Consider the following 16,452-nt stretch of genomic DNA (forward strand, 5'->3'; position numbering starts at 1 on the left):
ATTTATGTCTGGGTAAAAAAAATACCATTAATATAACAAAGGTCATAATTATAAATATAAAAGTAAAAAAAGGAATTAGACATTACAAAATGCAATAAGAATATACAATGCCAATAATATGTAAGTGGTTACTAGTCGACAACAAAACACACCCTGCTGACAGTTCTGCCCAGTCCAACCAGGTGAGCAGGTACATTTGTATCCGCCAGCTTCGTTCACACAGTGTCCATGTTGGCAGGGTTTTCTGACACACTCATTTATGTCTGGGTAAAAAAGAAATAAAGATCGTTCATATAACAAAGGTCACGATTGAAAATATCTAAAAAAAGGAAAAACATAAGTTAGGTATTATGCATTGCAATAAAAATATACAATACAAATAATATGTAAGTGGTAACTAGACAACAAAACACACCATTCTGACAACTCTGTCCAGTCCATCCAGGCAAGCAGGCACATTTGTATCCACCATCTTTGTTCAAACAGCGTCCATGCTGGCAGGGTTTTCTGACACACTCATTCATGTCTGGGCATGGGACAAAAAAAAAAAGAATAAAGATCGTTCATATAACAAAGGTCATGATATAGTAAATATTTTAAAAAGGGAAAAACAGAAATTATGCAATGCAATAAAAGATACAATACCACTTATATGTAAGTGGTTACTAGACAACAAAACATACCATTCTGACAACTCTGTCCAGTCCATCCAGGCAAGCAGGCACATTTGTATCCGCCATCTTTGTTAACACAGCGTCCATGTTGACATGGGTTTCTGGTGCACTCATTGATGTCTAAGTGATGGCAAAAAAATACATTAAAAAAAATCATCAAGAAAAAGAACAATAGCTGAAACAATGGTGATAATTTGCACGCAAATTGCATGATAGCTGCACTATTAGAAAGTCACCTTTCTGACAGTTCTGTCCAGTCCATCCAGATGAGCAGGAACATATGTATCCACCACCGATGTTCACACAGCGTCCATGTTGACATGGGTTTCTGGTGCACTCATTGATGTCTGAGTGATGGCAAAAAAATACATGAATAACACCAATTATCAACGCTGTCTGTGTGCAAGAGACCATAAGCTGTTAAAGGAAAGATAACTAACCTTGATGACAGTTCTGCCCAGTCCATCCAGGTGAGCAGGTACATTTGTATCCACCATCTCTGTTCACACAGCGTCCATATCGGCAGGGTTTTTTGGTGCACTCATTGATGTCTGTGGGATTAAGAGAAAAATATAAAAGAAACATAAACCACATGATTTTTTTTTATCTTTGAAGACAGTAAAAAGGATGATTATTTAAGTGTCAAAATACTGATATGATATACTATGCAAAGTGAATAGAACACAACAAAACCCACCTTTCTGGCAGTTCTGTCCAGTCCATCCAGGTGAGCAGGTACATTTGTATCCACCAGCATTGTTCACACAGGTTCCATGTTGGCATGGTTTGCTAGTACACTCATTGATGTCTGTACAAAAGATATATATGGCAGTTGTAGCTAACCGCATTGAAAAAAAAATATTTTAAGACCATCAAATAAAATGCACTTTGTTAATTGGTTACTAAATGGTTACTACACCACAAAGCCTACCTTTATGACAGTTCTGTCCAGTCCATCCAGGTGAGCACTTACAGGTGTATCCACCGTCTTTGTTCACACAGCGTCCATGTCGGCATGGGTTTCTGGTACACTCATTGATGTCTATGGGATAAAGAAAGAAATATTAACCAATTATAAAACCCCTTGATATCTATAATCAACAAAGAGACAGTAAAAACTCACCTTGCTGACAGTTCTGTCCAGTCCATCCAGGTGAGCAGGTACATTTGTATCCGCCATCTTTGTTCACACAGGTTCCATGTTTGCATGGGTTTCTGGTACACTCATTGATGTCTGTGGGAATCAGAAAGAAATAGAAACCGAATAAACCCCGAATCAAAACAAAGACAGTAACAAAGAAAAATTTAAAAACTCAAAAGTATCAAAGTCTATGTAATAAAATATTGTACTATGTGGTTACTAACTCACCTTGATGACACTTCTGTCCAGTCCACCCTGGTGAGCAGGTACAGTTGTATCCACCATCTTTGTTCACACAGCTTCCATGTTCGCAAGGGTTTCTGGCACACTCATCTAAATATGTGGTATGAAATAGTATCCATAAATAAGGCAACTTTATTATATAGATAACAAAATCAAACATAATAAAAAGAAAACAAGTGATTTACAAAAAGCTGACCTTGGCACACAAAATTGACGAAAAATATAACTGTGTTTGCCCACGATTACCCAAAACAAGGAGCAACTAGAAATGCCCTTTTTGCTCTGGATCAATTACAATATATCTCACGTGACTTCTTACCGAGCGAAATAGCTACCTACCATCTAAAATTCACCTAGCATGTCGCGATCGTGAGATATCGAAACCGGACAGTACCAAGGGACGCCAGGGAGCCTAAAATCTCCTCATTTTCAGTTTTTGGCACCAAGTATGAAACCAATCCATCCAGCCGAGTTATGTTGTTGACCAACAGACAGAATGACAGACAAACGCAACTGAACGTATAACCTTACTGCGTTCCAGGCTAGAAATGAAATTTTAAATGTTAACATTAAAACGGTTCAAACCTGTTACGATCTTCGCTCGCATTGAGATGTGCCCATGCCAAGTTCGTGGGTGGATTTTGATGAAGCGCGCAGTAATGGGGCCATTGTAGTCTCCAAAGTCGTGGTACACCTCCGTGTCTCTGTCGTTGTTCCCCGGAAAAACCTGTAACATATGGAGATTCTGCGTTCAGGCCAAGAAAATTAAGCTCTTCTTGGAAACAATGATAAAGTTCTACACTTACTGTATAAGATTTAAACATTTAAAGATCTTAGGAGATCAAATAAAAGGAGGAATGATTCTTACAGTAACTCGTCCCTCTGCATCAGTGTAGAACTTCTCATCGTCATTGTCATCAACGTATGAAATGACGTAGGATGTGACGTATTGGTCATGCATGCCATGTGGCCAATCAGCGCTGTAGTTCCTGCCTTTGGTGATGACGCCGGTGATGACGCTTACGTTGCCAAGGTTCCTCATCAGCCATTGGTCCTTGTCATTGGTTGCTGCTGACCATCCACCTGCTGCATTGGCAGTCTCGCGAGTGTTGATATCTGCACGATCAGCTGAGGTCATTGAATGAAACGAGGATGCTGACCAGGGTGGTGGTTCTATAACAAACAAACAAACAAACAAACACGCTACATTTGTCAAATGAATATGAACGCCAGGGCTAGATTCAATCAATCATTTCATGACACTATCAGTTATAGTTTACGTATAGTATACGGATAACTGCATACTAGTATTATACTAAGGGTTTACTAAATGGTTACTACACAACAAAACTCACCTATCTGACAGTTCTTTCCAGTCCACCCAGGTGAGCAAGTACAGTTGTATCCACCATCTTTGTCCACACAGGTTCCATGTTTGCAAGGGTTCCTGGCACACTCATCTATGTCTGCAATAAAATAAAGAAATATCATCCATAAATAATCCCAATTAATTATAAAGAAAAAAAGGAAAAATAGACATAGGAAGAAAAAAATCTACTAGGCTGCACACAACAGAACTCAAAACTCAGAAAAGCTGAAGTAGACGGATATCTCACCTTGCTGACAGTTCTTTCCAGTCCATCCAGGTGAGCAGGAACAGTTGTATCCGCCATCTTTGTTCACACAGGTTCCATGTTGACATGGTTTCTTGATGCACTCATTCAGGTCTGTACAAAAGAAATGTGCAGCAGAACTGATTCAAAGCACAATGAAAACACATTATATTATGTCTCGATTTACATAAAAAAGGTAACCCACCTTGTTTACAGTTCTTTCCAGTCCATCCAAGGGGGCAAGTGCAGTTGTATCCACCATTTTTGTTCACACAGGTTCCATGTCGACAGGGTCTGCTGTAACACTCATTGATGTCTGTGAGGTAAATAAAGAAGAAAGTTGTACTGAAATAAATCCCATTTAAATAAATAAGAAGAAAAAGAGGAAGAATTATAAAGTGAAAAAAAGGATTTTAAGGCACAATAGATGGGAATGGGGACTCCTTACCTTCCTGACAGTTCTGTCCAGTCCATCCAGGGGAGCAGATGCATTTGTATCCGCCAGCTTTGTTCACACAACGTCCATGAAGGCAGGGGTTTCTGGTACACTCATTGATGTCTGTGTGATAAATAACCACTGACTGTAAGCAATTGAATGGTTTCTGCGAAAAGTGCCAGATTTACCACTCTGCTGGCATCCTTGTCTAATGTAATATTAATTTGAGCCATTATGGGAACTACAAATGTACATGTACAGGGAAAGAAGTCGACTAACCTTGCTGGCAGTTCTGTCCAGTCCATCCAGGTGAGCAGGTACAGTTGTATCCACCATCGTTGTTCACACTGGTTCCATCCTGGCAGGGTTTCTTGGTGCAGTCATTGATGTCTAAATGTGTAATAAGAAAGAAATAGTTTAGGTATCATCATGTGCTTTACGATGTGAACTCTACGCGACATAGTTGAATCTTCGAAGAGAGATTCCTACCTGTAGTTGTCAGAGATGCGAGAGTAATCGGTGTGGACTCTGTGGCTTCACGAAAATCGGTGGACATTTGTTTCCGCTCCAGTCCCAACAGGGTAGAATGCAAAGTCGAGTAGAGAAGATCAGAGATGTCCTTCTGGTAGAAAGTTGTCCACCTTGGAGTACTTTCGTTGTTCACATGCCCCGCCTGGTTCTTCAAGCTGTACACCTCCTGGAAATACATTGTACCTACATTTGAGTCGCCTGTGTGAGGACATTTCTTGACTCTTATATTTATAAAGATTTTCTGTCTGAAGAAAAAAGGAAAAGATGCAAAATGTGCAATTGTACAATCATACATGCAGTATTTGGGCACCGACAGGTTAGGAAACTCCTATTCATTATAGGTCTTACAGATTCAAGTTCATAACATTTGCATGGAAAGTATAAAATTTATTGTTTGACATCATTACGAGCCTATTACATGTGTATCGGCGTTATGACAGTTAGAGATAGTAGGTTCTGATAAGTATATCGTACACGTAGAACTTCATGTTAGCACATAATTTTATATCACCACAGTTTTCTTGTCAATGTCTGTTTGCAATTAGCCCTTGGGCATGAATTTGATATAAACATCTATCTTATGACACTAGTACAGTAGTATGTAGCTCTATCACAGGTTACAACAATTTCTAGTTGAAGCCACATTTAAAATCTACTATTCTGACAAAGTTATGAAGAAAGACTTCAAAGACTTAACTCTTGTCCTGCTGGCAGTTTTTACACAATATTGTCAAATAATTTGATGTCTTAACCAGGTCATAGATCCTTTACTTTTTTGCCCTACGGTGGCGTAGTTACTTCTGCATTGGTTGCGTTTCGCTGAGGTGTGATGCGTTGCATGAGAAATACCAAATTGTACATATACAGGGTGCTATATAGTTGGTACCGTATGTGCAACCCATATATATATGGGTCCCGCAGAACAAGGGTTTTAAAACATCAACGTGAAATGAAGCCTACCTGATCTCTAGGTGAAAAATGAGTGACCAGTAATGCGGCAACCACAGCTGCTACCATCAAGAAACCGAAGCCCAGTGTAATGCAGCAGAAGGCCTTGAAAATACATTTGCCGCTTTTCCATAGGTTGATGACACGTTCTAGTGAATAAAGAAATGATAATGATATGATACATGTGGAATGTATCATGGTGTTTGTATCACCCTAAGTTTCTTATAACCTTTTGTGGCATGTCATGCCACGTGAATAGCGAGATGGGGTAATTCATATCCGTGTAAACAAGAATTACGATCTTCAAGGTCACCCATCATGACGGCTGTAGCTTCCTTAGACGACACATATCCACTCCAAAATGACGCGATGTACTGTTCAAAAATCAGTTTATATTTGTCAAACGGTAGACTTAAAAATATATATATTTAAAAAAAGGCTCGAAGTCGCGAGTTTACTGTAAATGACCGCGGGTGAGCCGATTACGTCACATCGAACAAAATTCAGTTCTAAAGAAGGTTGGGGCATTTGGGCCCAAATTGGACCATCGTGGCATTAAAATCCTATTATAAAAGCACAACAGAATATGCAAATAAAGCTCTTAATTCCTGGTCTCAATTAAGTAGTTCCTATATCCCTGAACAAGCTACGTAAATGCCCAAATTATGAAAATAAAAGCCTTCGTCTTCAAACACCTCCCCACATATTATCGCAATCAATCCTGACCTTCATGAGTTACAACAACCTGCTCTGCAACCAACTCAAAACGATACTTAGTACCTGGAAGGAAGTGTGAATAGGATATTCAACCTCAATCATTTTTTTTTACAAAATGGACATTACCCTATGACATGCATCAAATAAAACTTAACATTAAGAATCACAAAAAATTCTTGAATATTTTGTCGCTAATATCGATAAATGCCTATCAATGTGACAATGATTCTAAATAAAATTTTCATTAGCTGGTCTGTACTCTGAGTTCACGAAAAAAATTATACTGTTAACACAGAGTACAACATATAACGTATGTATAAGCCTATATCCCAACCGGGATAATGATTGCATCAACAAAATCAAACAATGAAATAAATGCAACTTTATGATATGTCTCAATACCACAGGATATATATCTAGGACCACACTTAGAAACAAGCACTGAACAAGGGAAATAATTTGGATTTCGAATAACAGAAAGGAATGAAACCAGCAGCACCATATTGAAAAATCTTGAGGATCAGCGAACAAATCCGACATCACTTTTAAAAGGAGCTAAGGTTTGTTTGTTTCGCATAAAAGGTAAAGCGGCAGTTTTGTACATGTACGTACAAGCTGCGTAAGACAGGACTGTAAGGTTTGAACCACTCACACCGGGAAGGTCCCCTACTCTTTTTATAAGTGCGGTGGGTTCTTTAAGTTAATAACGTGCATGGGGTAAGGCTCTCCCCAAACACGGGACCTCCATTTAACGTCCTATCCGAGGAGGCCCTCATTTCCACCTTAGTTAAGTGAGGAAAGACGTGTAAAGTGCCTTTCCAAGGGCACAAGATTGGTGACATGCGTAGGATTGGAACCCGGGACCTCTTGGTCCTGAACCGAACACGCTACCGCTACGCCACACGACTCCAAGGTCAATTTGTGAACTTACCTTTGGCTCTGTAGGCAAAGCCTACATCCTTCGGCTCTTTGTACTTGTAGGGAACATCATCAGTATCTTGTGATTCCCGCCCCACACCTTCCTCGTACTCTTTGCTCTCCTCATCAGTTTCCAACTTCAGAATGCCCGGCGTGTCTTGGCACTCTTGTCCTGGCGAGGGTTTCTGGTCATGTCCCTCCATTTCTGCTGTTAGATTGAGAAAAAGAACTTTCATCAACCCCATCTCTTTTGTAAAGAAATAATTGAAACAAGCTAAGGTATATCTAGAGCTAACAAAAGACCAATGCCACTTTGGTGTCTCCAATTTATTTTGTAAATCCAATGTTCATAGTTTAATTCTCATCCCATACAGTAGCTGTTTTTAGGTTACTTTTTCCCCACTGTCAGCGTATCTATTGTAACCACATGCATGCATTTTCTTCAAGTGGTCTCTTATAATGGACAGGTTTGACAGTGTTTTGCTGATAGTTAAAATGGAAACAGTAAGTAAGACAAAAGAAAAGTTTCACTATGAGAAACAAAAAGTACAAAATACCTTTAGTTTGCATCCATTTCCAAAGCATTTAGTCCAGTCTGTAAGGGAATTTAGTATTTTACGATTTTAATACCGTTTATATGATTATTAATGCAGTTACATCTGCATCACGTCTCCCAGAGAACCCAATTAAAACTGGTGTCACCAGCCAGCTTAATAGTCAAACTGCACGACTCGAAAACAGATGAATAGGCAAGCACTTTACCCGTCCACTTTCATACAACTGCCATTTAACAACAGCAATAACCAGACCGATCGCGAATAACATTCTGCAAAATGTAAACCCAACACAGTTTTACTCAATCCTTGCGACTGTTGAACGTCAGACTAGAATGTGATAAAAGGATATTTGCATAGTATTACAGATATATAGCGAGTTGCAGTAAACTCATGATGTGATAACCACAGTTTTTTTACACCGTGCAAGTGAGTGGTTTCACCTCTGACTTCCAACCCTCGCGACTTCTACGATTGTAAATACTGATCTAAATGTTTTATGCAGAATTTTGTGCTTGTATATATTGTTGCATTTTATTGTTGCATTTTGTGTATGTAACGTTACATGTACCCAGAGCCTAGCCTCTGAAAAGCAGTGATCCATCGCTCAGAGTCCATGATGGTAAAGAACACAGAGACGAATAGAAGTAACCATTTCGTATAAAGTCTTACATGTTACTTTCATCTACCAGGGTAGTGTGTAGTTTTTACAAAACAAAGAAACCAATCATGCATGCTCTTTGAGAGGACTGACTTTTACAGACTCGTTAGTTGAGCACATGATGCAGCATTCTGAATATGGAAAAAAAAGAGTACTCGAAAATTTGAGATATTATAACATCATCATTTTGTAAACACCAGAATACTATATTGGTAGACCATTATTATTATTATCATATCTTTCTGGCAAATCCAGAAATATGGACATTGCGGTTTATTGCGGTTCATTGTGGATCAATTATTGCAACTGTTGAACGTCAGACTAGAATGTGATAAAAGGATATTTGCATAGTATTACAGATATATAGCGAGTTGCAGTAAACTCATGATGTGAGAACCACAGTTTTTTTTTACACCGTACAAGTGAGTTGTTTCACCTCTGACTCCCAACCCTCGCGACTTCTACCATTGTAAATAATGATCTAGATATTTGATGCAAACTTCTGTGCTTGTATATATTGTTGCATTTTATTGCTGCATTTTGTGTATGTAACGTTACATGTACCCAGAGCCTAGCCTCTGAAAAGCAGTGATCCATCGCTCAGAGTCCATGATGGTAAAGAACACAGAAACGAATAGAAGTAATCATTTCGCATAAAGTCTTACATGTTACTTTCATCTACCAGGGTAGTGCGTAGTTTCTACAAAACAAAGAAACCAATCATGCAAGCTCTTTGAGAGGACTGACTTTTACAGACTCGTTAGTTGAGCATATGATGCAGTATTCTGAATATGGAAAATAAAGAGTGCTCGACAGTTTTATGAAATATTACAAAATCATAATTTTGTGAACACCAGAATACTATATTCAATTTGGTAGACCATTATGAACACCTTTCTGGCGAATCCGGAAATATGGGCATTGCGGTTTATAAAAAAATATACCATTCGTAAAAGTAAAACTGGCAAAAACTACACTACCATACTGTACATTAGAATGCAATATGCATCCTGATACTCATGTAATGGGTGTTTCACTGGAAAATATATTTCTGAGTAAAACGAAATGATAACATCTAGCCAAGAAACAAGCTGATATTATTCCATCCATTCTGATCATTCTGGTTTGTGACCTTTTATATGCAAATATACAATCCTTCAATAGGCTCGGTTTTTATACACTCCTGCACAACCTTTCATATTCCATGATTTCTTGGTACTATGAATAAAGATTGGTGAGCATGTCCTTCGCATCTAGCTAACTCCACACATTTTGGGCAATGACTGCATGTTAGTTTGAATTCACTGAAATTCTTGGTCGGTACCATAATTGTGTAAGCCCAAAATTCTACAACTAGAAATTAAATAAATAAAGACTATAGAAAGATGTCGAATGTTTATCAAAAATATCTTTAGACATTCATTCTCAGCAAATGAGACAACAGAAATCAATAATGCCTGCTCTTTGAGAAGATTTACTCTTAGAAACACATTTGAAGAAAACGTGATACAGTATTCCCCTGATGGAAGCAAAGTCTAGATTCAAACCGATGATCCTACAGAAAAAAAAGTTCATGAAACCAGACAGTAGTATCTGTTGCAAAATATTTTCTGTGACTCAAGTAACGATTGGTTTTACTGTGAAATTGTTTTTCTGACAAACAAAACAAAAAAGTAATCGAGGCGTGCAGCCTTTCATGTATTTTCTTTGAACAGATTGAGTCGGGCAGACATAAAGATACTCATTTTAAAAAACACGTGGCAGAATTCTTGTTGTGGAATTAAAGCGTAGATTCAAACAGAGCAGGTTTATGAAGACTTTTATTTACTTTTATCTCTGTCAGACGTGTTTTATTTGATTCTTGCTATCAATCAATCCATTCTGATTATTCATGTTTGTGACCTTTCAAAAGCATGGCAAATATACAAGCCTTCAGCAGGCTCGGTTTTGCTACACATCCATGCGAGTTTTAAAATTTTATGATTTCTTGAGACTATGAATAAATATTAGTGAGCAAGTCCTTAACTGTCTGGCTAACTCCACAAGCAAAGTTTGGGCAATGACTGCATGTTAGTTTGAATTCACTAAAATGCCTGGTCAGTGCATAAATTATCACAGCAATCTTTCTTACAGAGACTAGTGAATTAAGCCAATTAACAGATCTCGGCTGTTTATCAAACTTATCTTTAGAGATGCATTTTTAACAAATGAGACAACAGAAACCAGCAATGCACGCTCTTTGATAAGAATTATATGAATCTTGTGATATATGTGGATATCTTGTGATGGAAATAAAGTGTAGATTCTAACTGGGAAGTTTTATCTTATAAAATAATTGCTTTTAATGAGCATTACAATACTATGTACCTTAATTGTGTCTGCCAAAAGTCTTACAGAGACTATGGAATGGAATGGAATGAAGACCTTGAACAGATCCCGGATGTTTATCAGAATTATCTTTAGACATTCATATTCAAGTTTTATAGAACCAGTTCTAAACCTTATGCTGCAGAGAAAGAAAATCATGATACTAGAATGTAGAATCTGATGTATAATGTATTATGTGACGTACGTAATGATTGCTTGAACTGCGAAATTGTTTTCGAGAAGAGCAGTCTTTCATGTATTTTCTTTGAACAGATTGAGTCGGGCAGACATAAAGATTCTCATTAGTAGAAAACACGTGGTAGAATTCTTGTTATGGAATTAAGGCGTAGATTCAAACAGAGCAGCTTTATCAAATCGTTTCTTTACTTTCATCTCTGTCAGACACTTTTGATTTCATTATTGCTGTTACTCATTACATCATGATTATTCATTTTTGTGACCTTTCGTAAGAATGGCAAATATGAAACTTTTAAATACGCTTAGTAACAGAAAGAATTCAAAATGATACACACGCCTAACAGTTGCACAGCGTAAAAGCTTTCAGACGGTATCCACAATGATATTTCTTCAGCTACTGAGGAGGCCAGTCACATGACCAAGAGTTTCAAGACGTCATGTGGCTGGACTAGTGTGTTTTATATGCCATTTTTCATCTCTATTTTACACTCCGACACAAGCTTGAATATTTCATACTTTTTTTTATGAATAAAGATTTCTGAGATTGTCTAACTTCCCTGGTAAAATCTTTATACTTTGGGCCATAATCTTTGTTTCATTGCTTTTGGCTGTTTTGTTGTAAAAACACTATTGAAGTTGTAGAGCAGTATTCTTGTAATGGAGAGAAATTATAGATTCAAACAGTGCAGGTTTAAGAAAGCGTTTCTTTACTTTTATGTCTGACAGGCGTGTTTAAAGCTGCTCTTACGCCATATATCCAAATATATATATATATATATAGAGAGAGAGAGAGAGAGAGAGAAAGGGGGAGAGAGAGAGAGAGAGAGAGCGAGCTTGATAGATAGATAGATTGATTGATTGATTGATTGATACATTGTAGATAGAAAGATAGATAGATAGAGGGGGAGAGAGAACTATAACAGGATTAGATACTATTAGATACGTAGATAGATAGATAGATGGATAGATAGATAGAAAGAGAGATGGATGTATAGATAGATAAATAGAGATAGATGTTAATTAGATAGATTCATAAAGCCAGGAGTTGAACGAAAATTGAAAGTAATAAATGTAAATCCTTGCAGTGCCTTGTCATAAGATAAATAAAAACAGAGACAACTGTTTGCTGTGTACTTATATCTTCTTCAGTAAACTCCTTCTTCATAATGTGTTGTCCACTTTACACTTAGGTTCCAACCATTCCCACAGCTTATAATAAACTGAACTAAGTCAAACCTATTTACGTTAGAGAAATTATCGGGAACAGCTATACAAAATATGACTGGTTATTAAGGCCACATCAATTTGTTTATTTGCTTCTTAGTCATTTTAAAGTACCTGGAGGTATTGTTTGCAGAGTAGGCAGAGAAGGTTGACAGCACATGAGTGGTGGGAATATTGACAAGAAGAATGAAATAATGCCAACAAGTCAAGCACAGAACACTGGTTGACAACACGTGGGTGAAGGGAGATTGACAGGCAGAGTGAAATGAGGATAAAGGTCAGACATATGGAATGAGTTGAACTTGAAGGTCCAAAATTCGAAATCTCTGATTTCTTCTTGGTTCCATAGCAACAAGACATTGCGAATACAAAGAAGTATAAGGAAAACATGAATATTTATCATACAGATTGTTTTGTGTTAATTTCCAGTTCAGCATTAATTTCCAAGAGCCGACAAATCAAACTGGTGTGGCCAAACCAGCTACCATATAATATTATACAATATCATATTAAATCTAAACACATCAATACTTGCTCTCATTGACTGGATACTACATTTTGTCAACATTTGTTGAACTAAAGTTGTTGTAATGATTGCAAAATGTTGCTTTAGTCAAGCCCTCTGTTCGTAAGATAGAACCTACAGTTGAGATTTTTTTTCGCATCAGTTACATTGTCAACTTGAGAGGAAAAGACCCATTGTTAGAATAAGAGTCAGTTTTATACAAAGTGTATAGATATACATAGTACAATTGCCTTTACATTGCATTCATGTATGTCCAGGCTTCCAAGGCATAAACCTGGTTTTCAGAATTTTTACAGTTATTGATATAATGTTTACAATAAAGACAAACACTACACGTACCTCTTTGGCATCTACATGAATGGCAACTTACTTTTTTCAAAATCAGCACAAAATGTATCTCTAGAGCTATTAAGGTGTACATGTATGTTAAAAATAGGAGACCATGTATGTACATGTATAAGGTGTACATAAAATAGGAGACCATTAATAAATCCACGTACTCTTCGATGCAGGCAAAAATAAACATACACCTGCAATTCTTTTTTTGCTAGATTTTAGACATTGCAAAAGTGCAAAAGTGTTATATTTTGTGTTGCTTTAAATATTTTTGTAAGTAAGTGTCTTCTTACAAGTAAATTTTGTCTATTCATTTCTTTAACCTTCCTAAAATTGCGTGATTGGCTGTAATGTTGTTGTTTTTAATGTAATCATTAAAAACCTTCAAAAAGCTTCTAGAGTAAGGAACGGAGAATTAATTTTTTTTTAGTTCTGTATACCATAGAAATTATTACCCAGCTATTACAGTTTCCTGCACATGACAATCAACTATCAGATAAAATCAATTCCCGTATAACACAGGAAATAAAACCCAGTTATGACCCATTCATGTACATAACAAGCAACTATCAGAACAAACTGATAAATTCCATTCATTTTGACGTTACAGTGCAATATTTCTAAGTAAAAGTCATTAAAAAACATTAAAAAAAGGACTGTGAACTAAAAATATAGTCTCACAGCACTAACTTGAAGGTACGGACTTTCTTTTCAGAGTTTCAAATATTTTTTTGTTATTGCTATTTATGCAAATGTGCTTAGAAGAAAAGCCAACAAGAAAAACAAAACAACAGCAATACATCAATACAATACATAGAAATAGATTTTTCCTTTATCTGGCCTTCTTCTCCTTTCGATTCTATTTATTGACAAACGGATGCATTATTTTACTATGACAAAGTGACTAAGTGGTCACTATTCCTTCTCTCCTCATGTCCTCTTCCTTTTTTTTTAATTTCAAGGTTGTCTTTACTTGTTAATAGACGAGAAACTACAAAATGAATAACTTTTTATTTCAAATTTGGAGGTACAAGGCTGAATTTTTCCTAGAGAACAATTGACTTACTATCATTCTTTTTCTTACTTTGGAGTCTTGCAAACGAACGGAAAGCCATTTATACCAGCTATACACCGTTGGTCGGTCCACTGTCCCTTTTTCCGGTCACTGCCCCAGAGCCACTCTTTGCCAGTCTGTAGGAACCAATACATGCACCAAAAAAAATTGAGTTACTATCATTTCCATTCTTATTTTGGAGTCTTGCAAACGTACGGAAAGCCATCAAAACCACCGGAACACCGTTGGTCGGACCACTTTCCTGTTTCCCTGTGACGTCCCCAGAACCACTCCCTGCCACTCTGTAGGAAACAATGCATACACCAAAGTTAAGTCCTCCCTCACCATATCTGGTGAACAGGGCAGCGCCAGCTCCGTTTCTTTGAAACCTGGACAACACCATAAGCTGTACTATGAATGATATACTATATGGCAAGGACATAGTCTTCTGCTTACAGTGGTTGTTAAAGTTCCAAATACACTTTTCTATATGGTACTAAGTGCTTTTTATAGCAGTATATACCATTTAAGTTTTTCGTATGACTTGGCTGTGTAAACGTAGCTGGCCACTTAGATTTCATCTCCATTTCTTAGGAACTTGAGCAACATCATAGCCTATGAATACCATTCTATAACAAGGGGATAGTCTTCTGGTTACAGTGTGTGTTAAACCTCCAATTCTCTTTCCCATAGAGAGTTATTCCAAGAATTTGAAGGCGTATATACTATTTAAAGTTAATTTGGCTCTACCTGTGGAATCATATCTTTTTTTTCACATTTGCATCAGTTTTGGGGTTACCATCAATCTAGTCAGAATAGATTAATACTTGGAAAAAGAATAGAAGCACGCACCTTGGAGGACATAGCAGAACACCAAGTATCTAAAGACCACATCCCTTTGTTGTTGGGTTCACCGGGAGCCCAGTTCGTGTAGGAAACTCGGGATCCATCAGACCACTCCCACTGTCCGTTAGAATTCTTGTTTAGTCCAATGCTGACGACTGCTTGTTCCCCTCCAGGCGCTGAAATCAAAGAAAAACAGTAAAAAAATCCAATTATTTAATCTACCACTTTAGATCAATGGATAGACATTCTGTAATACGGAACCTCTCTCCGTGAAAGTTGAGAAACTCAGGTGGTCTCTGTTCGGACATATTCTCAGAATGCCACAAGACACAACTGCACAAAAAGCTCTGGGATTTTCATTCCTTAGCTCTAAGAGATAAAAAGCTCGCAGGGGGAGACATTGTATCAACCTACTCTGCTTACTGAAGGGAGACCTGAAGCGTAGGCTTCGATCGGGATCTCTACAGGTCGCTAATTCTACTAGATCAGAGTCTCTATCCTGGCATACAATGATATATATATAGAGAGAGACCGTGTGGAGGTAAAAGATTCTGTATTTGTCTGCAAATGTTAACGTTTCTAGTCTCAAAAACTTTTTCGGCATTATGTGGTTTTATGATTAGGGTCACTGTTTCGTCCAGAACTAAGAGGTTCTGGGTTCAATCTTGACAAGTTTTGATGTTGTGCCCTTGGAAAAGGCCGCTTTGCATAAAATTTCTCACTTAAATTGGGCAGGAAATGTTTCCTGTTGTGGAGAACAGGAGCTTAAGTGTACACTTTCTGAATAATTTGCATTATCTTGTTTTGACTTGTCTGAGTTTTGTTCCCTTTTCGACTTCCAAAAAAATTGTCTTCACTTTATTTGCATATCAATCAATAGTTTGTGCTTATAAACCTGTTTTTGTCCTCTGGTCTCTCAGTCACTGTCGGAAGCCAGTGGATGCTAGCTGAAACGTCTGACCGTTTCCAAAATCATATCCAGTTGCTTGAGTAACTGCTTTTTGGCGTATGGTATTACCTGGATGTCTAACCTTCATCAAATGCCTGATTATCCTTTAGGAAATGCCAGAATAGCCTTTTTGACAAGGCAAGGTTATCATTGAGTACAAAATATGATCAACTGATTCATCATATATTATCAAACGTTTCTAATTCCTCCTCATTTGGTGTGAGGTCTGGAAAAATGACAAAGAACCAATGAAATTAATAAATTGGTGCCTTAAAGAGCATCAATTTGATACAAATAAGCTATGAATTACCTACCGTTAGCGATGAGACCTTTGATGAACTCGTTCTCCTCACGGCTATGGATTGAGACAAGATTTGCGCGCATATTTTTACACTGTTTATTCGCCTTGGTCCAGCCGAGTTTGCTTGTTATGAACTTGTAGCAGTAGTTGTTATATTCTGTCCATCCACTTCGGCATCGAAAGGCTGGAAAAAATTAGTAACAGGGGTTTTGGGA

At 37.4% G+C, this 16,452-nt stretch overlaps 1 protein-coding gene across 1 annotated transcript in view; it reads right to left on the bottom strand.

The window, feature by feature from the left end:
- LOC109472509 (fibrillin-1-like) overlaps window positions 1-16,452 on the bottom strand; it is a 97,298-nt gene that overhangs the window by 50,215 nt on the left and 30,631 nt on the right. The window contains exons 21-32 of the mRNA XM_019772290.1: window positions 4,387-4,497; window positions 4,120-4,230; window positions 3,675-3,785; window positions 3,414-3,524; window positions 2,044-2,148; window positions 1,798-1,908; window positions 1,606-1,716; window positions 1,372-1,482; window positions 1,115-1,225; window positions 911-1,021; window positions 684-794; window positions 153-263 (exon numbers count right to left, since the gene is read on the bottom strand). Coding sequence (XP_019627849.1) covers window positions 153-263; window positions 684-794; window positions 911-1,021; window positions 1,115-1,225; window positions 1,372-1,482; window positions 1,606-1,716; window positions 1,798-1,908; window positions 2,044-2,148; window positions 3,414-3,524; window positions 3,675-3,785; window positions 4,120-4,230; window positions 4,387-4,497 — 1,326 coding nt within the window. The remainder of the gene's footprint in view (window positions 1-152; window positions 264-683; window positions 795-910; window positions 1,022-1,114; window positions 1,226-1,371; window positions 1,483-1,605; window positions 1,717-1,797; window positions 1,909-2,043; window positions 2,149-3,413; window positions 3,525-3,674; window positions 3,786-4,119; window positions 4,231-4,386; window positions 4,498-16,452) is intronic.

Source organism: Branchiostoma belcheri, unplaced genomic scaffold (genome assembly GCF_001625305.1).
Source record: "Branchiostoma belcheri isolate BF01 breed outbred unplaced genomic scaffold, Haploidv18h27 scaffold28, whole genome shotgun sequence".
Taxonomy (NCBI): Eukaryota; Metazoa; Chordata; class Leptocardii; order Amphioxiformes; family Branchiostomatidae; genus Branchiostoma; species Branchiostoma belcheri.